The sequence below is a fragment of the Pimephales promelas genome, chromosome 19 (genome assembly GCF_988280905.1).
Source record: "Pimephales promelas chromosome 19, fPimPro1.hap1.1, whole genome shotgun sequence".
Classification (NCBI taxonomy): domain Eukaryota; kingdom Metazoa; phylum Chordata; class Actinopteri; order Cypriniformes; family Leuciscidae; genus Pimephales; species Pimephales promelas.
In genome coordinates this window covers 19,500,609-19,525,253 of record NC_142787.1, presented here as the reverse complement: position 1 = coordinate 19,525,253, position 24,645 = coordinate 19,500,609, and the positions used below count along the sequence as shown (strand labels likewise).

The 24,645-nt window shown below is 37.7% G+C and overlaps 1 protein-coding gene across 2 annotated transcripts in view; it reads left to right on the top strand.

Moving 5' to 3' along the window:
• sfswap (splicing factor SWAP) overlaps window positions 1-24,645 on the top strand; it is a 96,134-nt gene that overhangs the window by 69,770 nt on the left and 1,719 nt on the right. For both annotated transcript variants that reach the window (XM_039687985.2, XM_039687984.2), the window contains exons 14-17: window positions 8,827-9,152; window positions 13,577-13,723; window positions 19,556-19,720; window positions 20,745-20,817. In XM_039687985.2, the coding sequence (XP_039543919.2) occupies window positions 8,827-9,152; window positions 13,577-13,723; window positions 19,556-19,720; window positions 20,745-20,817 (711 nt within the window). The remainder of the gene's footprint in view (window positions 1-8,826; window positions 9,153-13,576; window positions 13,724-19,555; window positions 19,721-20,744; window positions 20,818-24,645) is intronic.

Below are 24,645 nucleotides of genomic sequence, written 5' to 3'. Positions count from 1 at the left end.
AAATGTTTGACATTTTTACTCACTTTTTCTCTCTTTCATTCTTGTATGGTTCATTGAAGGGCTCAAATTGTACATGTGCAGATCCCTGGTGTGCTAGTATTTATCACTGAGCTCTTAAATGAGTAGTTCACTTAAAAAAAAAAAAAAAAAAAAAGCTTTTGCTGATAATTTACTCACCCCCATGTCATATGGAGAAAAATCCAGGAATAATTTCATCAAAAACCTCAATTTCTTTTCAACTGCAGAAAGAAAGGCATGGACATCTTGGATGACATGGGGGTGAGTAAATTATCAGCAAAAGTTTTTTTTTTTTTTTTTTTTTTTTTAAAGTGAACTACTCCTTTAAGACTGTCAGCAATACCAGTATGGCTGCGTCTGTATTTGCATGTGTTAATGCTTTTGTATTTGTTTATCTGGAAAACTATATATATATGCAGTCTTCAAAATTTCCACCTCCTGGCTCACTGGACAGGAAAATTTAGATGTGTCTCAGATTTTCGAGAATTATTCTGGGTGCTAAATAAACAGGTGGCATGTAATCATTAAAGCCATATTTTTCACCTTGAGTGTATTTCAGATTAATTAGGAAATGTTCCAGCCTGCAGAAAATCTTTGTGCCAGCTGGTCGTTCTGCCGTCTTTCTTTGACGAATGCACCATAAATTGTTCATGGTGGACTGCCAAATCTCCAGCGACCCTTGTGTCATCAGTCTTAGATTGAGTGCTTTATTGCTATGGCTTTTACTTTAATCCTGTTTCTTATTATTGACCTTTCATTATTAAATGGAACACACTGGAATAGACGTGCTTACAGGATGTGGCATCTTTCCGTTGTTTTTGAAAGAGAAGAACATCAGATGTGACAATATGACCACCTTGTTGACCTTCACTTTTCTTTTAGTGCATTCGTTCTTCAGTCTGTGCGTGTCGTTTTAGTCAACCACAAACTGTCACTGTTTAAGAAAGAGCAATACCCAGAAGCCACTGCAGTTCTCACAACGGCTGAAATATAAACCAGGCCAGTTCCCACCTCTCTTATTATACGTTTCTTGTCTTTATTTTAAGATTCCAATTGGTTTTATTTTCAGCATTGCTACCTTTTCCCTTTGAAGAGCAGGTTGTGTGCTTGGTGTGAGGGTTTTCAACTTGCTCTCCATGGTGAGATATAGAAAACTTGAAAAAAACATTGAAAAGTTTGGGGTTGGTACTTTTTTATATGTATATGTTTTAAAAGAAGTCTATGTTTACCAAGGCTGCATATATTTGATCATAAATACAGTTAAAACAGTAATATTGTGAAATAATATTACAATTTAAGATAACTGATCATCTTAATATACTTTAAAATATAATGTATTCCTCTGAGCTTTTTTTTTTTTTTTTTTTTTTTACACTGCTTTATAAAGGTATACTTTACACTATCCAAAGTCATGTTTAGCTGGACTAAAACAACCAACCACAGTTTGGTTTGGTTTTTTACATCCATTTAGGAGTGTGTTTATGTCCAAATGCCCTCCAAAATCTGTTAATATCTTTAAATGACTTGATTTCACTAACTTAGAAACCTTTGGAAAATCCAGTGAGTATTACATCCTAAAAAGCGTAAACATGACTTTGTTTTAATTTTAGGCAAACTGATAAAAAAAAAAAAAAAAACTTGTGTGCAGTTCTTGCCAAGTCGGCCAATCAAATTAGACCTTGGCAGTTTAATAAAGTGCTTTCTGTTTTTAAACTATTAATTATCTGACAGTGAGTATATGGGCAGCCGACATCTGACACTCTAATGTCACATTTGTACTCTCTTTTATGTGTGAAAGTTTTTAACCTGGATGTGAGGCTGTCGGGACCTATTTGATGTGCCCTTAGTGTGTGTCTGTGTTTCTGAGCATGTTCACACTCCCAGTTGCACATACTTCTTCTGTGGTTCTTCTCTTCCTCTGATGTGTGATTTACCATTTAATTGATTTGGCTCTTTGTATCTGAGCTGTTCTTTAATAAAAAAAGAAAAAATGCGCTTGTGGGAGAGGCGTTCCCAACAGGTACTGCTTTAACAAGACAGTCGGCACTCAAGAGGAAACTCTCTTCTGATTACTGACAAAAGCAGGGGTGAGACTCAGTGCCGTTGCACCACTCTTTTGTTCGTGCAAAACGAGAATGCAACGATTGAAGATATGAAGCGTGTAGTGTGTATCTGTGCTGATATAAAGATTTCTGAAGCTGTTGGTGTAAATTCTGTGCTTAGTTGACAATATGAAAATTTGAAGGCCATTCCTCAATTGTTTTCAGTTTTCCCCTCCTATCCCAGCATTATATGCAGAGAAATCCATATGCCATTCATAGGCTGCATGCTTGTGGTGCTTTCAAAACAAAGCTTTGTTTGTTTGAGAATCCTGACAATCCCAACCTGGCAACAGGGAGTCAACCAATGGTGTGAGTTTGGGGCGGGGCCCCAACATTTTATATTGGTTAGGATAGTGTTAGTGTTTGCTGTTGTATCAAAATTGGAAGTGAACCAAAACGGAAGTGAATTAAACTGCAATTCATCTACCGACCACCAGAGGTGAAAAGTAACAAATTAAATTTATTTGCGTTACGTAATTGAGTAGTTTTTATGTTTACATCTACTTTACGTAGTTTTAAAATCTGTACTTTTACTTAAGTACAGTACACTTATTTTACTTTACTTTTACTTATTTTATGCTACATTTGAAATCATATCTGTTACTGAGTAAAAAATAAAAATACAAGGGAGTAAAAAAATCTGGAAACTACTGCATTGATTGAAAAAACGCAAAAGAAAAGTGACACTGACCCAGCTGAAATTGAAAGTGAAGCACCCTCGAATTCTTGTGAAGCGGATTATGGCCAGTATGGAAATACTTTGTAGAAAAAAGCGTGGTTGTCCTCCAGGATAGATATCCAGTTTGCAAAAAATGTACAATAATAATGTATTAATGACAATAATAATACATTTTATTTAAACATTATTTAAAGGATATATTTTTTTTGTCCATAGTTTAATTTAGTAAATCCGTTTTTGCAGCGCTTCACCCCCTTCAAAAATGCTCTTCAGAAACCTACGGGTGATGTCACGGATATTATTATTTTTTTTTTTACAGCCTATGGTAAAAACCCCTTGTGTTGCCGTTACTCTACCAGGCAGCTTCTGACAGATGTCCGTTCATCATATTGGCATACTGCAGGAAAAACAAGCCAATTATTTGGACTTAAAAGCAGTATTTCTAACTCTCTGAAGATAAGAGCTCCACTAGCATTGAAACATTCATAGATTGTTCATAATGACTAGCCAGTTTTTAGATTATTCATTGTTTACTTGATTAATCTGAACACATCCATCATTCACTGCTCATCCACCAGTATTAATCAGAAGACAGGACTGAATTCAGCCATTTGTTGAAATGTAGCCATTTCCATTGAAATCGCAGATGTTCAGTATATCCATATTTTTTCCGTATTTTTATCCGAGTTTTTACCAAAAAGTTCTATTTTGGTTTCTTCTGACCACATGATATTCTCCCAATCCTCTTCTGGATTGCATCCTCTTCTTCCATTTTCTTACAATTGCTCCCACAGTTGATTTTGTTTTTACACCAAGCTGCTTGCCTATTGTACATTCACTAGTCCCAGCCTTGTGCAGGTCTACAATTTTCTTCCTTGTGTCCTTCAACAGCTCTTTGGTCTTGGGCATGGTTGAGTTTGGAGTGTGACTGTTTGAGGCTGTGGACAGGTGTCTTTTATACAGCTAACGGGTTCAAACAGGTGCCAATAATACAGGTAACGAGTGGAGGTCAGAAGAGGTTCTTAAAGAAGTTGTTACAGGTCTTTAAGAGCCAGAATTTTTCTGGTTTGTGGGTGACCAAATACTTATTTTCCACCATAATTTACAAACAAATTCTTAAAAAATCCTACAATGTGATTTCCTGGGTTTTGTTTCCCTCATTTTGTTTCTCACAGTTGAAGTGTACCTCTCTCATTATTCTAAGTAGGAGAACTTGCACAATCAGTGGCTGACTAAATACTTGTTGGCCCCACTGTATTTTTGTGACTTTATTGACTACACTATACAGCGCAGGGTGGAAAAGGTATTTAAACCATTGGATTTAATAACATGTTGCAATTGCTTTTTATTTATCTGTTTCAGTTCAGCTTTATTCTTTTAATGTCTTGTATTAAACACTCTCTTGAAGGACACATTCAAGCATCTCAATCAGCTTGAGGTCAATAATCTTCCGTTGGAGACTTTTTCCGTTTTCCTGTGCTTTTGGCTTCAGTTGGTGGTCAGATGACCTTACATTCTCTTACAATATGTCCTGATAAACTTGAGAATTAATTTGCCCATTGATCATAGCAAGCTCTTCAGACCCTATGCATAAAAGCAGCATAAATCCATCTTGGCCCCTCCACTGCTGTGCTGTGCCTTTTTTTTCTCCCCACAGTGTTGTTGTTTTTTTCCAACCAACTCAACTTGAGTTTAATCTGGCCACAGAATATTTTCACAGTCAGTGATGGAACATCCAGGTACTGTTTTGCAAATTTGTGGGTGTTATTTTCAAAAGACAATTTGTCTTACCCAAGTCCAGTCAACAACAATGCTTTTAGAGACCCCTTTTAGCATTATTTAGATCAACAGTTCTCAATCTTAGATGTTCGCAGCTCTCTTTTGCCTGTGGTATGGTTCACATAAGGCAGTGCTTTTAGTTTTTAGAAAACCCAGAATTCCCTTTTAAGGACAGGATGACTGACCTCTGAAATTGACTTATTTATTGAACTCAAGGACTCATGTGAAGTCATTAGCCTACTGTAGGTGTTCACATACCTTTTTCCTCCCTGCATGTGAACTGTTCACAAAAAATGTTCATTTGCTTGTTTATGTGTTATTTGTTTAAAGGGTTAGTTCACCTAAAAATGAAAATTCTCTCAGTATTTACTCACCCTCATGTTGTTCCAACCCCGCAAGACCTTCGTTCATCTTCGGAACACAAATTAAGATATTTAAGATATTAAGATCGCTCCTGCATACTAGTCCATAGGCTTCTTGAGGGAATTACACTTGCTGGCATCTAAAAGTCATTAAAGACATCGTTAAAATAGTCCAAGTGACTACAGTGGCTCAATCTTAAGTTTATCAAATGACGAGAATACTTTTTGTGCGCCAAAACAAACAAAGAACGACTTTATTTCAAAGATTTACTTCCTTTTCTATGGGCCTGTAGTCAGTTATTGTTGTGTGATAGCGTAGAGCTACGTCACACAAAGGCTCACTATTGGCCGACGCTGGTCGTGTGTGATGCGTGTGACGTACAATAACAGAAGCTTACGCTATTAAACTAGTAACCTGACTCGAGGCAGAGAGAGAAATAAACGAATAGTTGAAATAAAGTCGTTATTTTTGTTGTTTTTTGCGCACAAAAAGTGTTCTCGTCGTTTGATAAACTTAAGATTGAGCCACTGTAGGCACTTGGACTATTTTAACGATGTCTTTAATGACTTTTCGAGGACAGCAAGTGTCATTTCCTCTAGAAGCCTATGGACTAGTATGCAGGAGTGATCTTAATATCTTAAAAATCTTAATTTGTGTTCCGAAGATGAACGAAGGTCTTACGGGGTTGGAACAACATGAGGGTGAGTAAATACTGACAGAATTTTCATTTTTGGGTGAACTAACCCTTTAAGCAGACTGTGTTTGCATATTATCATAACTTAAAAAATCCAGTTAAATCCAAAGGGTTTACATACTTTTCCATGTATCTCTATTATTAAAAACAGGATATGCTGCATCACTCAGATGATTGAATCGAAAATTGGGACCAGCTTGCATTGTTTGCACAGACTAAGGGAATTTACACTGAACTGGCCTCAGTCATTTTTATATATACATATATACATACATATATACATATATATATATATATATATATATAATCCCTCAATTGTCATCCAACATGATCCATTAGCTTTACCGCTTCCTTTCAATTGCTTACTACTTCTCCCCTTCCAACTCTCATAAATCCATAAATCATCAAATCATTCTCCCGGCAGCATTTACTTAGCTTAGCATTTTCACTGTCCAGTGGATGTCAAGCAATTTGTCAGGTACTCGACCATGCACACAACGACTTTCAGAATCTTAAAAATCCCTTCATCGTTAGCTGACCTCAATCAGAGATCCCGTGAGAGTAAAGTGTCCTAATGCTCCAAACAAATGTTAAGATTAAAGCTTTACCATGGTCCCTAAGACCATTACAACAATCCTTTCAGTGGACTCGCAGGTTATAATCAATGTTAAAAATGCTTCAAATACCTACTACCATGGTTTAGAGCTCATGCATATCAAAATGTTGAATTTGTGTTTTAGAGGAAAAACGTTTTCCTTGTCGGCAAAGAAAATTATGTTGACCATTCTTTCGTAATCACGAAGATAATAGCTTTTTAGACTCCCATTAGATGTGACGCATTGTGTGCAGAGATAAATCGTAAATAAACTCTACTCCTCTTTCCCTGAAGTGTCTTTGGAGCAATTGTCCTAAACTCCAAACTCACCAGCTGCTTCTTAGAAAATTAGAAAAACAATGGCCTTTTGTTTAGAGAAGCTAAAGAGAATCATAAATAATGGTTTGTTCCAGGAAGCTCAAGCTAATTAGCGTAGCACTGAGTGTCAGCTCAATGTCTTTGCAAGAGTCGCTGTGCCTCTGTATGTGAGGCGTCCTGGGAGAGCAAAGTAAACTTTGCCGAAGATCAAAGAGACTCATTCTAGGTGTCATTATTTAAATGAAAAAGGGTGTCTGAACTTTTGCTGGCTATAGGAGAGAAGGAGAGAGCGGTTGACTATCCTGAGTGCTGTGCCACTGCTCATGCATTTAAATGGCTCTCATAACACACGCCAAATCTGCCTTGTGCGGGTAGTCTTTAAATCTGTATGATTGAAGTGATCATGTCAAAAGTTGAGGAAGATGGATCTACTGACTCTCCTCTGATGATGCTCACCTGCCTTTTGTGACCTGGAGTGTATGCTTACTGTGGAAAATATATACAAGATAATGGCTGCTGGCTGTGATTGCACACTACCACCAGAAGCACTTCCTCCATGACTTTTCTCCCAGCTGTCAGTCCAAACACTTGGTTTAAAAAGTGCTACTGTGGCCAAAACGGTTTCTAGCAGTGTCTCTAAAGAATGTGAACTAAATGGCAGCAATTTACGGCAGCAATTTACGTTTGTTTTTCTCTGCAAGTATGAGGAACAGGTGGATTAAATGCTGCGCACTTCTCGCTGCAGATGGAGCAGATGATTTTAGCTCCGGGTTTTAATGACTGTATATTTGCTCTTCTTTTTTTTCTAAGTACCACCTCATTCCATTTACTTGGAATGAGGTGGTATCTAGAATTGGACAGTCTATACTCTATGTATGAGTTTGTGATTTTCCACCGTGTTTTTGTGTGAAGCACCTAAATAAAAACGTTTAAGAAAGAAATGAAAGGGATAGGCCTTGCTGTTTGTCTTGCCACTCGATCTTTCTTGCTCTAACACTTTCACTTGGACTTCTTAATTGAGTTCCCAATAGTGGAACAGCAGCTTTTTTTCATACTGTAGGGATTTAGATGAGCAGTTTCTCCTTATTAACATGTGCAATGACTAAGTTCTCTAACTTTGCTGACTTGGCATTCCTCAGCTCCTCTCCCTGAGTGTGTATTAGTGGTACTTAAGGAAGGCATCACTATCGCTCATACCTTGAGCTATGGGTTTCAACAAACCCCTTACATGCGAGTTATACTTAACTATAATAAAGGTATAACTTGATCAAGTGACAATGTTTATGTGTACCACGCTGTCCTTTGGGCATTATCTATCCAAATGTTAACCTTTCAAATCAAACCCAAACCTGCGTCCCATTATGTAACTCCAACTAGAGAGTTATCAAATTGAATATACTTTGTAATCTCCCATCTACACCACCTACTTCAGCACCCTTTTGCCCTGAGCAGTGCTATCTTTTACATAAGAGACCTTCCATTCGAGATAGAGAGAGAGAGAAGAACACTATTTCCAGATTAATTGGCGCACATTTAAAAATACTTTAGGGTGATATTGCGTCCTGGTTCAGTGATCTAGAGCTGTTTTTTATGACCTGTAGGCCTTTCAATTTTGAGCCTGACTTGACTGAGCACAGCACATGCTGCCGTCTCTCGTCTTTTTTTTTTTTTTTTTCAGTTTTTAATTCCTTGCGTGTGATGAACCGAGACCCGCAGATGTGGTTCTGACGGCTTGAGCTTCAACGTTGATTCATTGAAATTCCATTTCTGATGTGAATCCAACAGCAGAAGTGATCACTTTTAACCAGATAGACACATATTGAAGTGATTACGATTTAAGAGAATGGCCAATTATGTTTCTTTCGGGCCCTCATTATACTGCGAAACACCCAGTATTTTTAATTAGTTCTATTTCTGGGGTGGAAGTAGTGAAGAGGATCTATTAGACTTAGGCACTGCTCTGGGGAGCCGTCCACATGCAAACTAACGTTTCTTCATTTCACATGGAGACAAACACTGATGGCGAAAACCTTTCTAAATTGGATATGGTCCCCGAGACCACTCAAACCCAGTTGTGGATCTATTGATTGGGGCAGATGCACAAATTTAGAAAGCCAGTGGGACCACCTTTCATCTCATATGTGCCATATTTCTGTCTATAGAAAGCAGCCTGATTGGTTTTTGCTCATTAAAATGTCCATTTTCTTTCATGTGCCTGTTCCGGCTGTGCTTCACGTCTCGTTTGTCTAATCCCTCTTCCTTTGTTGTGTCTCTACAGCCATTGGTGTCGAACCTTCCCATGAGCGGTATCCCTCAACATGCTTCTCGTATACCAGGCTTTGACTATCAGCCCCTGGAAAACGCACTATCGAGGAGCGCTAACACCCCTGCTTCACATGTGACCACCTCTTCTGCCTCATCTTCCTCTCGTGGGCCCGAAAGGGACCGGGATAGGGACAGGGATAGGGATCGGGATCGAGAACGGGACAAGAGGAAGAAGAAACATAAGAGAAGGTCTCGGTCCAGGTCCCGTTCACGCTCCAGATCCAAATCCAAAACCAAGCACTCTTTGCCCAGTGCCTACCGCTCCTTCAGGAGGTCCAGGTATACGCTCTAGAGTTGTAACATGTTTCCAGGAACGATTTAAACTGTTAAAAAGAGCTTGCTAATTGCTATGCCTCTGGGCACATTTACTGAAATGTAATTATGTTTTTAAACTGCCTTTTCCATCTTTTTATCCGTCCAAAAATGTGTTAATCTAAGTGGCCTTTTAAGTTAAATGTAGAAGTTAGGGCTTAAAAGTTGGAATGAATTATTGAAAATGTCGCTTATTAAACTTAGAAATACAGGAAAAGGTATGTGAACCCTGGTGTTTACTGTTGGTTTCTGCATAAATTGGCCCTAAAATGTGATTGCATCTTGTCACAAATAGACCAACACAATCTGCTTAAACAAATAAAACACAAACCATGAGACATTTTTTATTGAACATACCAAAATTTGTAATTCTGGTATCATTTATTCACCCTCTTGTTGTTCCAAACCTGACTCTTTTTTATTTCCTTCTCAACACAAAAGAAGATATTTTGAATAAAACTTGTAGCCAAGCTGTTTTGATAACCATTGACTTCCATTTTATGGCCACAGAGAAAAACACAGAGACATTTCTCAAAATATCTTCTTTTATTTTCATCAGAACATAGTTTGGGACAATATGAGGATGAGTATATATAGTTGCTAATGTACATCGGTTTAAATTTTGGGTGAACTGGGTGAACATTTAGGGTCCCGGTGTTCACCAAACGATTCCTGTAATTGCAGGTCAGATTTTCAGATAGGCATTAAGGAAGAATTTAGGTGGGATATAATTATTTATTTAAAAAAAAAAATGACCAGTATATGTAGAAATCAAAGGTAAAGCCAAGGGTTCACATACTTTTTCCTGCATGTTGGGAGAGTGGCGTGTCAAAAGTTTTGTAGCCCACCTCTAAACTTTTGTTCACCCCTCAGCCGCCCTCATTTTTCATCCTCTTTATTAGAAATCAAGACTGATTTGTCATTGTCCAATGCTGAATTTCCAGTAATTACAGTCCCCTCATCACTACCGTCTTGACATGCCATAGCATAATTTCTAGAGATTAAATCATTTCGCCCCAGGATTTAAATCACTTAGACTGTGTAAAAAGCTGCAAAAAGCTTTCTGGCTCATTTCCTTAGTTATATTTCCATTTAAACTTGCCAAACAAGGGTAAAAAATGTTGCTATAACTCAGACAAACCTCCTAGGTAAGATAATTGGAAGGAGTAAAACCACTTCCTCTAATACCAGATAAGGAATTGCCTCTCTCTCTCTCTCTCTCTCTCTCTCTCTCTCTCTCTCTCTCTCTCTCTCTCTCTCTCTCTCTCTCTCTCTCTCTCTCTCTCTCTCTCTCTCTCTCTCTCTCTATATTGTAGAATAAATCTTGTGTCTGTGCAAGTGAGAGATTGAGATGGTTTTGGGCAGAAGCTCTTCTTAGACTACTAATCTAGTTTGGCTGAGCCCCTGTGGGTCTCTGTAGATATCGCCTTGGCCTAAGCCATGTTCTCCAGCTACGAGCTGTATGAGAAATCTTCCTATCCCTGATGGTTTTCTTATTCCTCTGTTATTGAACTGCAGTTCATCCACTTACCTCATAGGCTTCGCACCATTACGCAGACTGCAGCGTCTGCATTAAGATGACAATCCCATCTTCTAATCCAGATCGTCCCACATCCGTGTTAATTTCTCATCTGGAATGGCTCCATCACTTGGTCCTCACACACCCTGTCTGTCATCTCCCTTCACAACCTAGTCATTAGCAGGCCTGGACGTGTACGTTTCTCAAGCCAGACACGTGACCTTGTGGTTTTGACCTTGTTCCCTGATTGCTGTCAAGTGTTGGAGGGGTTTCAGACCATGAGTGTTTGTTTTACAGCAGGTCAGCTCGTGTTTGGACTGATCAAGTGTCCTGGTCAAGTGTGTGTGTGTCTGAGAGCATCGCCACTTCAGCAAAGAAAATTACTATTGAATGTGATCAGCCGTCACCTTTTGTACTCTTCGCCTGTAATTCCCATTCTTTGTGCACCTTTTTTAGCTTAAGAGGAATTTAATTAACTATTTGTCATATAGGCATGAAAATATTGAGGTGTAAAGTGCATTTCAAGTTTTCAAATGCTTGGTAGCAAGAGTGTTTTTAGGTCTAGATCTGAAGTAGTAATTTCTTCAGTCAGTTCAGGCCAGGCCAAAGCACTTAACGTACAGACTCAATTGAAAATGTGTTCTATAGATTGTGAATTTTTTTTTAAAATTGGATTTGCTCTACCATCTCAAATTGTGGGGTCAGTAAGATTGAAATAGAAACACTAATAAGATTGAAATAGAAAGACATTAATGTCTTTACTGTCACTTTTGCTCATTTTAATTAAATAGAAACACTAATAAGATTGAAATAGAAAGACATTAATGTCTTTACTGTCACTTTTGCTCATTTTAATTCATATTTGCTGGATTATATATATATATATATATATATAAATATATATAACTGGCTTACCCCAAACTTTTGAATATGTCTATATAAATTTGTATATAAAACTTTTTAATTACTTACAGTTTTAATTACTTTGATTTTACCATATGCAAATCAAGGCAAGAGAAAGGTAACATTAACTAGAATGTTACTGTTCATAAATATCTTCTGAATGCCAGCAAAACAATATCCTATTAAGATTACAGTAAAATGGCCACCATTTGAACCACCATTTTATCTTTTTAATAGTGACTACAGCAATTTTGCATCAGTTTACCTTATTTAGTGAAGTATCTAGCCCTTATTTCGTCAATAAATATAACACTACAAAGTAACCAGAAAACCACTTATTTTGATAGCGTTATACATGTAGTGGTTTAAAGCAAACATTAACACAAACCTACGCCTGGTGTGTCAGGGTTTTTTTTTTTTTTTTTGTATTGTAGCTTGTATTAATAACAAGCCCATATCTCAGTCGATGACTGACACTGAACATGGCCATTGAATTAGTATTACTAGGGCCAGAAGTAATTATAAATCTCCTGTTTTCAAACATGGCCAGTGTTGTGCCTCTAATTTTTGTTAGCGCTAATAATAACGGTGTCAGTGTTTAAGCTACTCACCAACTTTTATTTGCTTCCTCCTGACACCTGACATTTCTTTTTTCCAGCTGGCACATTAACACCGGAGACCAGGTTAACGTTTATCCTTAATGAGTATGTCTGTCCAGTGTAATGGAAAAAGAGGTGGGGGGGATTGTTTCCTCTACATAAAATAATATCTTTGACAATCCTGCAGCAGATTATTAATAATTTGATTTAATCTCTGTTTTTCTTCTTTCTGTCTGTATATGATATATTTGTTCTCTCTGTTCCTGATTCATAGGCTTCTCTACTCATCAGTATGTTCTTAGTTTCAAGTGTATGTGCAGTGTGCACACAATGTATTTATTTTAATTCACATTATCCTTCTGCGTGGGTCTATACATGTATGATTACATTTCAACCCACACACACCTGTTAATAACGGCCCATCCATTTTGTTACAGAAATGTGTTTGGCAACATTAGATTGAATTTTCCAAGGTTCAGTGAGGCTCATTTTGTACTGTTAATGAACGTTATTAGTATGATATGGTTATGTTCTGCAGTAAGTTAAAACACATAATTCTTATTTAAATTAAAATAATTTGCCTTTTTTTAATATGCAACACTTTTTTTAATCACTATTTTTTATTTATATAGAAGATAGAAGAATCCAATAGGTTGCATTATGCAGTTGTGATGTATTGTCAGTAGTCAAAGACTAGCAATGCAAAACAACACACCGTTCCATGAACCGTAAACAAAGCAGCATATTATTATGATGGTTTGGTTTGGTTCTTGTTCTAAACTTTGCAAACGCTACTTTTCTTCTTCTATCCTTCTGAGCGAATGTCCTGTGCATGACATGACTCAGTGTTGCCCTCCAACATCTTGTATAGAAAAGCATTGTACTGCTCATCATTTGTCAAACCTCGTCCATTTTCTTTAAGGCCTTAATGCACCACTTGCTGTCACTGAAACTACCAACTACCGTCACCCTTAGCATTTAAGATTTGGCATTTGAGTTCAGTCTCGGACGGCTTGCACTGGATGTTTGCCCAAATTTTCATGGTCCACAGCATTTCTTCACTGTCTTGCAGTGTTTACAGTGATTACTTCTGTACATGTCTACTTCAAGCCTATGAGCGTCAAAGATAAAAGTGTGATTTATCACCACACTTATTTCACACACTTATTTTTAAGAGCTCAACTACTTGTTTTTTAGAACTCTCTTCATCTCTCAAAAAGGTTTTGAAGTGGTAATGGAGAGCAGAGAACCATCGTCATCTGTCACTAAACTTAACAGCATCAATGAGCCTAACGCGTGGGATGATTTCTTGAGCAGAAGTCAGTTCTATTTTGAGCATGCCTTCTCTTTCTTTCCTTCTAATGTCTCAGGTCTCAGTCTCGTTCCCCCGGCCACAGGGATCGGCGAGCACGCTCTTCAGAGAGAAAGCGTGACGAGAGGGAGAAGGAAAGCTACGGTCCCAGCACCTACCGCCTTGGCAGCAACCCAACACTTGGCAGGAAGCGCTCTAGATCAAGGTGGGTCTGGCACTTACGCTACATCAGGCCTCAAAAGGACCATTTTTTTGGATCACTGTTTTTTTTTTTTTTTTTTTTTTTCACCTGCTCTGGCACAAAAAAAAAGTTATTTTAGTGAAGTATTTGTTTAAATGTATTTTATAGACTCTTAAAGGGATACTCTGCTTTTTTTTTTTTTTTTTTTTTTGGAAATAGGCTCATTTTACCACTCCCCCAGAGTTAAACAGTTGAGTTTTACTGTTTTTTTTAAATCCATTCAGCCGATTTTCTTATATTTAGAAGAGTATCAGTAACCAGGCAGTTTCTGGTCTCATTGAGTATCAGTAACAAGGCAGTTTCTGGTCTCATTGACTTCCATAGTAGGAAAAAAATATACTATGGAAGTCAATGAGACCAGAAACTGTCTGGTTACTGATGTTCTTCTAAATATAAAAAAAAAATGGCTGAATAGAAACACCCAACTGTTTAACTCTGGGGGAGTGGTAAAATAAGACTATTTCCAAAAAAAGTGGAGTATCCCTTTAAGCAAATATATATTTTTTTTTTATTTAGAAGAGAGGGAGTCAGTAGGATAGTAATGATGCTGAAAATTCAGCTTTGCCATCACAGGAATAAATAACATTTTAAAATATATTAAAATAGAAAACAATTATTCTAAACGATAATAATATTGCACCATGTTCTTGTTTTTACTGTATTTTCTGATTAAATAAATGCAGCCTTTGTGAGCATAAAAGACTTCCCACCAACTCTAGGTATAATTTTACTGTGTATTATTATTTTTGTTATTTTAAAACTAAATATTTACTCCATTCAAACTGGCACATGCTGTGAAAACATAATCTAATGACAGCAGGAAGAACATGTGTTTGTATTAACGGCAGCTGAGATAAGGCCTTCTTTTAAACGCTCTAGCTGTATATCATCACAAAAAGTTTGGCTGATTGTCAGCATGTGTTCCGCTGTTCACAGTTGGTTAAGAGTGCTTTCCTGGTGTTTCCCCGGAGTCTGCACCAAGCGTGATCTTTTTCATTCGCTGTAATCCTTCTATTGAAGAGTCCTGTGAGACTCCACTTCATGACACTGCTATCATATCCCTTCCCTCTGTCTCATCTCCTCTACTTGACCATTATTTTCTTACCGACACCCATAAGGCGCTAAAGCACCACAGAAAGAGGTCGTCGTGGTGACTTCTCAGATCTCAACTGGCTTTTGTGTCACTGGTCTTTATCTGGGCGGCCCACTCTCTCCAGTACTTTTATAGCTTAGCTGAGACGTTTCTCCATATTCTGCTGCCGTTGAAGTTGCTGAAAGCGAGGACAAGCTTTTTAAACATTAAAAAAGCTCAGCATCTTTCATTACACCCTTGACCCTTTTTAAACCAAGAGATGAATTGAGGTTCGGTTTGTTACTGATGATTTAACACCTCACTTTACTGTACATGCAAACAGGAGACATTTGAGTCTCTGAGTGCCTGCCTTTGGCCCAGCAGCAGCTGCTGTTGTTGTCTTGGAAATGTAACATAACAGTTGTGGTACCCACGGATCCTTAAAGATATTAGATATTTAAAATTTAAGGCCATAAAAAGTCTTATAAAGTCTTATTTTTACTTATGAAAGGTCTTACATTTTAGATTACATTTCGACTTAGTCATATCTAAATGGTTGCCAAATTAAAACCATCTAATTTGCGTACATATTATTTTTTATTGGCCTATTCTATCCTTGTGGATTTGCTTGTTCACGTGACAATTCGGATTTTTGATTTGAATGATTTAATTTGACCGTTAAATAAGTAAATGAGTATATTTAATGTATAATTAACATAAAACGTGATGCAGAACTCTAAATAAGTTTAGAAAAAAAAAATCTCCATAAATAGGTGAAAATGCCCCTGGAAATCATTTTAAGGTGGCAAATATTGCACATTAATTAATCATTTCTGTCACTGCTGTGAACTGACCACTGCATAGAATATGAAATATATAAATATCTCCGTAAGTCTGCTGTCAACAACAGGCCTAAACCAGCCATGGCACCAGCACAAAAACACAATCAGTAAAATATCATCTAATTAGTATCAACAAAACGTTGAAAATATCGAGATATATTTTTTTCAGCATTGCACACCCCTTATGTATGGTATTAATTTTGATTTCTTCAGGTCTTAAAAAGGTCTTAAAAAGCCTTAAATTTTACTTTAAAAAGTGTGCAGGAACCCTAATATAATCCATTTTCTTCATGGAATCATAATATTGTTAGCAAAATATGTAAACCTTTCAAGGCAGACCACCTACAAGCTCTGAGGTTAGGCAAAAGTGACTGAGATCTTAACTGCAAAAAAAGAAATGGATTTATAGCCTAGTTCCTTGTAAATAACTTCACTACCCATGATTTGAAGAGAGATTCACAAGCTAGAAAAATCCTTATCCTATGCATAATATCGTTAATGGCTAAATATATATATATATACAGTGCCCTCCACAATTATTGGCACCCCTGTTTAAGATGTGGTCGAGGACTTTTAAAAATTCTCCCTTTTTTTTAAACAACATAGAACCCAAATGCAAAAAAAGAGAAAAATCCAACCTTTTATTTAAGTACATTACTTTGGTGGTAAATTTTTTTTTTTTAAATTTAGAAAAATAAAAACTTCAAATCATGTGTCCCACAATTATTGGCACCCCTAACAATTCCGCTGAAAAATGTAATTGATTTTAAAAAAATATATATTTTCTGTAGTTGCTAATGTTGGTCAGGATATCTAGGAACTTTTAATTAGTAATTCATGACTTCCTATTTCCCTGGGGTATAAATATGACATGACACAGAGGCCTAATTCTCTTACCCATTTGTCAACATGGCAAAGACAAGAGAACACACCATTCAAGTAAGGCAGATGTGTGTTGACCTTTATAAGTCAGGCAATGGCTACAAGAAAATAGCCACTCACCTTATCTTGCCCGTATCTAAAGTTAGAGGAATCATTAAGAAGTTTAAAACACCTGGAACAGTGACAAACAAGGCTGAAAGAGGTCCCAAGTTTATCTTACCACAACACACTGTGAGGAGGATGCTAAGAAAAGTAAAACAAAGTCCTAAGCTCACTGTCACAGAATTGCATCAAATAGTGGCATCTTGGGGTCACAAAATCTCCAAAACAACCATCAGACGCTCTCTACATGCCAACAAGATGTTTGGGAGGCATGCTAGGAAAAAGCCTTTTCTCACTAACACTGACAAACGTAAACGTCTGGAGTTTGCCAAGCGGCACTGGGACTTCATCTGGGATCGTGTGCTTTGGTCGGATGAGACTAAGATTGAGCTTTTTGGCAACAAACACTCTAAGTGGATCTGGTGTAAAACAAAAGATGTGTATGCCGAAAAGTACCTCATGCCCACCGTGAAGTATGGTGGAGGATCTGTGATGCTGTGGGCCTGTTTCACTTCCAAAGGCCCTGGGAACCTTGTTAGGGTGCATGGCATTATGAACGCTTTGAAATACCAGGACATTTTAAATAAAAACCTCTGCCAGAAAGCTGAAGATGGGTCGTCATTGGGTCTTTCAGCAGGATAATGATCCAAAACGTGTAGCAAAATCTACACAAAAATGGTTCAGTCACAAACTCAAGGTCCTCCCATGGCCATCTCAGTCCCCAGACCTCAATCCAATCGAAAACCTGTGGGGTGAGCTAAAGAGGAGAGTGCACAAGAGAGGGCCCAGGATACTGGATGATCTAGAAAGATTTTGCAAAGAAGAATGGTCAAAGATCCCTCTCTCTGTGTTCTCCAATCTTGTGAAATGTTATAGGAGGAGATTAAGTGCTGTCTTGTTGGCAAAAAGGGGGTTGTACAAAGTATTAACATCAGGGGTGCCAATAATTGTGGGACACATGATTTGAAGTTTTTATTTTTTTAAATTTTACTTTTTTTTTTTTACCACCAAAGTAATGTACTTAAATAAAAGGTTGGATTTTTATCTTTTTTGCATTTGGATTCTATGTTGTTTAAAAAAAAGGGAGAATTTTAAAAAGTCCTCGACCACATTTTAAACAGGGGTGCCAATAATTGTGGAGGGCACTGTATATATATATATATATATATATATATATATATATATATATATATTTACTCTAGTTCAGAAAATCTAGTTGTTTTATCATCAACATACACTATGCTATATTGGGGTGTCCAACCTGCATGTTGCTCTTAATATATCTGATTATTGTACTGTAAACACACACATAAAGTACAAGGATTAGATTAAAATAATAAAATATATATATATATATATATATATATATATATATATATATATATATATATGTATATATATATGAAGAGTTTAGATGCAAAAGCCTCTAAGTGCCATTTGAAATTTTCTTCTAGAATGATCATTTTTATCAAGCTTGTATATTTAAGTTCAGTGATTTCACTTAAATGGCAATGATAATTACCTATTAATTGTTATTTAAGTGAAATTACTGAACTTAAATATACTTTGTACAAGTTTGATAAAAAATCATCATTAAAGAAGAAAATTTCAAATGGCATTTAGAGGCTTTTGCATCTGAACTCTTCATATATATATATATATATATATATATATAATACCATCAGTTAGGATTGTCATTCACCACTGTTTATGAAATGTTCCTTCATAAAGATGTTAAGTTCACAGTATTGTACCTTTGTCTTTTTTACGATTTTTATTTATGGCTTATATTGTGTTTTCCAGGGTTTACTAAGGTTCATTTCGTATCAATATTGCGTAATCATAACGTTAAAAATAAGTATGATGTGGTCGTTCCCTGCAAGTAAATAACACAATTCTTTGTTAGAATTAGATAAAAATTGCATGAAATTAATATTTATAAAATGCCAGTATTCCATCAACATCTCAGAGCTGAATGACTTTATTTATGTCTTAAATATTTCTTTTCAAACGTTTCGGAGAAAATTAATGCGAAGAGAAATACTTCTAGAAGTCACTGTTGTACTCCATACTGCTCCCTTGTACTATAAACTAATGGGTAATCTTAACCTTGCCAATCAGATGCAGTAAGTGAGAGGTATTATGTGTTTTCGTTATTAACTTGGATCCTTTTTTCCTGTATTGATTCAATTTGTCACAATACAATGTGGTGGAATTCTTGGCACGTCTGCAGGAGTGCATTTTTAACCTCGTGTCCACTCTCCAAACAGATCTTGTCATTTTGCTGCAGTGCCACAGATAATTAGAGGCCACTATGCCCATTAACTAAAGTCTAGTGCTCCTTTAGAAATGTATTTTTCCCACTATATTCAAATAAAATATTCATAAAGGACAGTCTTGCAGATAAAGGCCTCTTGATTTGGACTTAGGTTGCTTTTTCTTTGGAGGGAGAGAGTACAGTATGTGCGGATGGCCTATTTGAGTCCCCTCGCTGATGCAGTGGTGGATCAGCAGGGGTCTCTGTAAAGGGACGTGTGGGTGTTTTAGATCTCCACAGTGTTACCTCCTGTCACACAGTGACTCTCACTTCACTGCACTGTCCCCAGAGCCACAAGAAATAAAGTTATGAACCTAAAGGAATAGCACATGAAAGTGACGCACTTTATTTTATTTGTTTACTGTTGTTTTAAACCCAAATGACTTTCTGTCCTCTGTGGTGCATGAAAAGGAAAAAAAAGCACCATAAAAGTAGTCCTTATATCTTGTGTGCAATATTCCAGAACTTCTGAAGCCTGAAACTTTGTGTTAGAAAGGCAAGGCAAGTTTATAAATATGCTACGTTTCATACACAGAGGTGTAACCAAACATAATTTGAATGTGCATGTTTTGGGTTGACAGATCGCCTCATGAAAAGAAGAAGAGGAAGAGTTCCAAGTCATCGCACCATTTTAAGGGTTCCTCCGTTTCGCCCTCGGCATCCCCTGACAGAAGCGGAGCCGTGGCCAGAGTCTCTGCAAGCCTCTCCCCTGCCACAAGCCCCGCCTCCAGCTTGGGGAGGTCCAGGTAAAGGGCACAATCAGTCCCTTTAATGAGCAATCAGTCAGCAAGAGAACCTCGCACCCACTCTCTGAAGCTTAGTCTGCTTCAGTCAGAATTGCAGATTCAACCATATTTTTTTTTCCCACTTTGTTGCAATATTAATTTAAGCCTTGCCAGGAGCACTGTGCGTGAGACACAAAGACGGCCTGCACTCTAGCTTTTTGATTTGAAAGATATTATGGTTTTAGATATGATTGGACAACTTGAGTAATTGTTGAATGAAGCATGAAAGTTTCAGATGCTCAAAATCAGGCATTATGACGTTTTAATTAAAGGGTTTGACAGCATAATCTTCATGAATTGCGAAAGGAAAACCATAGATTTTCTACATTATGGATAGGTTTTGATTCAAAAACTGGGGAGAACACACTGCACATGGTAATTGGATACAGGGACTGACTTCTCTTTCCTCACAATTTCTCAAGTTTCATCAAAAAAGTAGCTTTAAACTCCCTCGGCCTTCGGTTGTTTTTTTGATGCTCTTTCTTTTACCTCCCTCTGTGCGTCTCTCTCAAAACTTTGTTTCATTTGTGCAGTTTGTTGTGTCTCTTCCTGTGTTGGGTGAATATTTCATGACCTTCTTCTGGTCGCTCAGTTTCAGCCTGAGATGTCTGTGGTGGTTACATGCTCACCAGTCATCATGAATACTGTATTGGGGTGTTTTTCACAAACCTGGCCAATTGGCAGATCTCTGTCTTTTTGTCACCGTCTCACTGTCTCTTTCTTTTTTTACTTTTGTTGGAAGTCTATTAAACACTTACAAAAGAATTCTGAATGCAGATGCATTGTTGAATAAATATGCTCCAGCAAAATCTCTCCGAACATCCAATAATGACTCGTTGGTTGTATTAAAAACACGGCTTAAAATGTATGAGTCAGCCTTTAGTCATTTTGGCCCCAATGAATTCTATTCTTTGCTTTTCTGTGAAAAGAGGCTTTGGAAACACCTTGTAAAAGGTGCTATATAAATATTTTGTTTGTTACACAGGGATGGCTCTCAGGAGAAAGACAAGCAAGTGTCCTCCACTATTGTCTCTTCAGTGCAAACCAAAATCACTCAGGTATGTCATTAAGATTTTCATATAACAACACTTTTGTGTAAACTAAGGCTTTTAATTGGTTAAAAAATGTAATTGAATTAATTATGTCATTTAAATTTACTCACAATTTCATACATCAATATTTGCAGAGAAATACCATCAAATAGATATTTGAGACAGATTTTTTTATTTATTTATACAGTATATTATATTTTTTATTTACTCTTTCCTTAGGAGCTTTATCAGGACTACTTTTTGACAAATAAAATGGACCTTTTCTGGATGGTCAAGATTGACCATTGGCTTTTTCAGCAGCAATTTAATGTTATATAAATTGTACAGAATCATAGTTTATACAATATTGAATGTATGTTATTGAAGCCCATAAACCTTCAAACTTGAAGGACTTTTAACCCTTTTTTTGTTACTGTTTTTTGTCATGTCAAAATATCTTGCCAAGCTTTGGTTTTCTAGTGAAAAGTTAAAGTTGGTTTTCAGTTCATTTTAATTCTTATTCCTTAAGTGCACATTTGAATTGGAATTCTACATCAACATTGAATTATTTATATTTTATTCATTCACTCTTTCCTTTTCATGTGCCACTCTTTGACCACAAAACAAAGACCACATACTTTTTTTATGTTTTTTTTTTTTTTTTTTTTGTAATATTGGCCATAATGACCATTGTGTCTCATCTTGCTGAGCACTTTTTCAGCATCTCGCCCCAAAGTACATTTTTAAGAATGTGTCTCCACACCCTGGATTCTTTTTTTCCATTCCGCTGCAGCTTGGGTTTTATTGTAAGAACACATTCATGTTATCGCCCTCTTGGACTGATATTTTTTGACTAAAAGTTTGTACGTTGAGCAGTTTCGGGCTGAATTAATTTGTAGGGTTGTGGATTTAGAATAAACCTCTGACCAGAATGCTTGAGGAATATCAATACAGTGTTCCCTTGCAAACACTGTAATAAAAAAAACTTTCGCTACTTCTCTCAGTATAATTCAGCGCCTAAGGGGAAAACAGACTGAAATTGTGTAGCAGAGCTGATGAAACCCTTAGACGCTTAGTAAGGCTTTAATATATGTAATTTAGAGCCCGACGCTCTCAGTGGTCTGTGTTTGCTGAGCCTTACGTGCTGAAACTGAGAAATAAGTTGATTTGGTTGCATGACCCTGTCACCAGGAGTAGGTGTGTGTGAGTATTTGTAGAGAAAGGGAGCTTGTCGCTATCGCATGCTGATTCAATGCAGCCGTCAGTCTCTGCTACTCTGTTGTGATCTCTGGCCTTGTGCAGTAAGGATGAAACGTCGTGCGCGCTCGCTTTCCTTCTCTTTGCTTTTTGTTATCCAGAGCAGACGAAAGGTAGCTACTGTATGTGATTAAAGAAGTCAGTTGTGTCAAAGGATGTGAGAAATCCAGAAGAAGGTAAACAAAGTATGCTGCACTGCGTTTCACTCGGAGCCATTTGATCCTCAACAAAAAGAAGTCAGCTGCATAAGTCTTTATTTTAGCCCTCTCTGTTCTAAAAAAAGTCTACGGTCTTGACATGGTTTCAGATCTTTTGGAAACCTGATTCACTTCCCTTTTCCCCCGGTATACGAAATCAATTCTGACACCTCAGAACTGGGGCAGGACTTCCAGGGGGCAACGTCTTGCAAAAACGAGTCGGCTCTTATTAAAACCAGCAGCTGCTGCACGAATCAATACAAGCATGGTTCACCTTGACAAATAACTACCGGCAGGAACTTCTGGAAGGCCTGTGCATGCTTACATTTCAGTTGTGTGAGGAAGTCCCTCCGTTCCCAGTTGCCCCCTCTAGCCTAGGCAATGAAAGCTCTGGGCAGCACAGACCACCCGCAGATCCTGTGGCAGGGAAACAGGTTTCAGCTCAGCTCAGTTTGATCCCTTGCCCGCAGCACTACCTCACGCAACTATGATCGGATCCTCCAAAGGAGAATGCTCCAGCTCTGACATGCACATCCTGACTATTGATGGAGGAAGAAGTGCTCTCATGAGACGCTCCGGTGGAGACTGGCGGGGATTTTTACAACCGGTAAATGGAAAGCTGTAACGAAAGGCTGGGGCAGCGTGTTTGAACTCCCCTGCGATTTTTACCAACCCTCTATGTGCCTGTCAGCTGAACAACAAGGGAGGCTGCTTTACGGTTCTCCCTAAGGAACAGAATAGTCTATTTTTCTTGTGCTCTGTGCTGTCCTCCTCATCTTTAACATTGTGGTGTTTCTTTTCTTGTTTGCCATCGATTAGCATGGGTGGCATGTTAAGGGTGGCTGGTGACTGATGGTTTAATCAGGAGGCGTTTATGGTTTGCAAAATGCACCCTGGCAGGTTATGAGTGCATTACTGTTGTTGTGCGTAAGATAAAACAGAAAGAGTATTGTGTTTCCTAAGTACTGTGACTCTGGGGGGAAAATACATCTTGTGTACTAACTGACTGAATCAGATTGTTGAAGTGGAATGCCGGACGAAGAATGTTATGTGTCGTCTCTTGCCATTTTAAACTACACCGTCTCCTGATCACAACCTCAATGTTGCCCCTTTAAAAACCTTGTTTAAAGGTGCGTAACATTTAATGGGGGCTCGTCCGGGATGAAATGCCTTTATTGAATAGGACAGTATGCAGAACTTATGGAGACCAGACTCAGGTCAACCAGAGGCACAGTTGCATTATATGTGGGAGTGCTGCCCACAAGGTTATTGCCTCAGACAGACCATTGTTAAAAAAAAAAAAAAAAAAATGGAGTGAGTTCAGAGTGATATTGAGTGTGAGATTTCAAAATTGCTTTTAAATGGCCCAGCCCTGTGATTGAACTGCAACCTCTTTGAACTCGAAGTAGGGTGATTCTCTGAACTCTGAAAATGCAGGTACGAATGTGGGTTATCTCTCAAATTGCTTGGAAGTCTGGACCCAAATAGCTACTGAGAAACCAGCCAACTGCAAAAAGCAGTTCTCAGTCCCAATTACAATTTGCTCTTGTTTGGTCGTTTAAAGTCGGAAAGCAACAATGCTAATGTTTTCATTGTGCGAGAGTTGAGTTCCATATTCTCAGATATCCTCACACTTCAGCCAAATGAGCTCTAATCATACCATAGATATCCCCCTTTCATTGCAGTAATCTGCTCGGGTCAGCTGGAAGCTCGGAGAGCCTTTTATCCCAGCTTAGTCCTGTCACTCTAATGTACTGGATCAACACACTATAATCAAGAGAGACATATATTTAGCATGTACATGCGTTCGAGTTGTGGTATATGTGTTTCGTTGTCATGCATTTACTGCTTGCATGCTTGTCTAGATCAGCTTTATGCAAAATGAAGAATTGGCTCCTTTTATAATCCTGAGTTGAAATTTGAATGAAATAGCCATGCAATACAGGATGGATGGATGGATGGATGGATGGATGGATGGATGGATAGATAGATAGATAGAAGACTTTGCTTTAGCAAAAAAAACCAGACATTTAGTTCATTTTGTATCACAGTCGTCAGCCTCTGTACTCTATTTAATGCAATCCATGTAAATTTGTGTTTTCGCTTCCCAAAAATGACTTTCATAATGATTTCACCCTGTGAAGGACAACAGCAGCCCCTCCTCTCCAGAGGCACCTTGGTCCTTGCCTGTGGTGTTTGTGTTTTTTTTTTTTTTTTGACCACTTGTTTGTTTAATGATTAATTTTACCGGGGCTTTATTGGAAATTCAGGGTTAATAACTTTCCTTCGACTGGATGAGGGGGTGGAAGGCGGCGGTGGCTTTAACTCTGCAAACGTCAATGAGCAAACCTTGCTCCTATGACAACCGTGCAATTCAGCCATGTGTTTCAAAAGATGATTT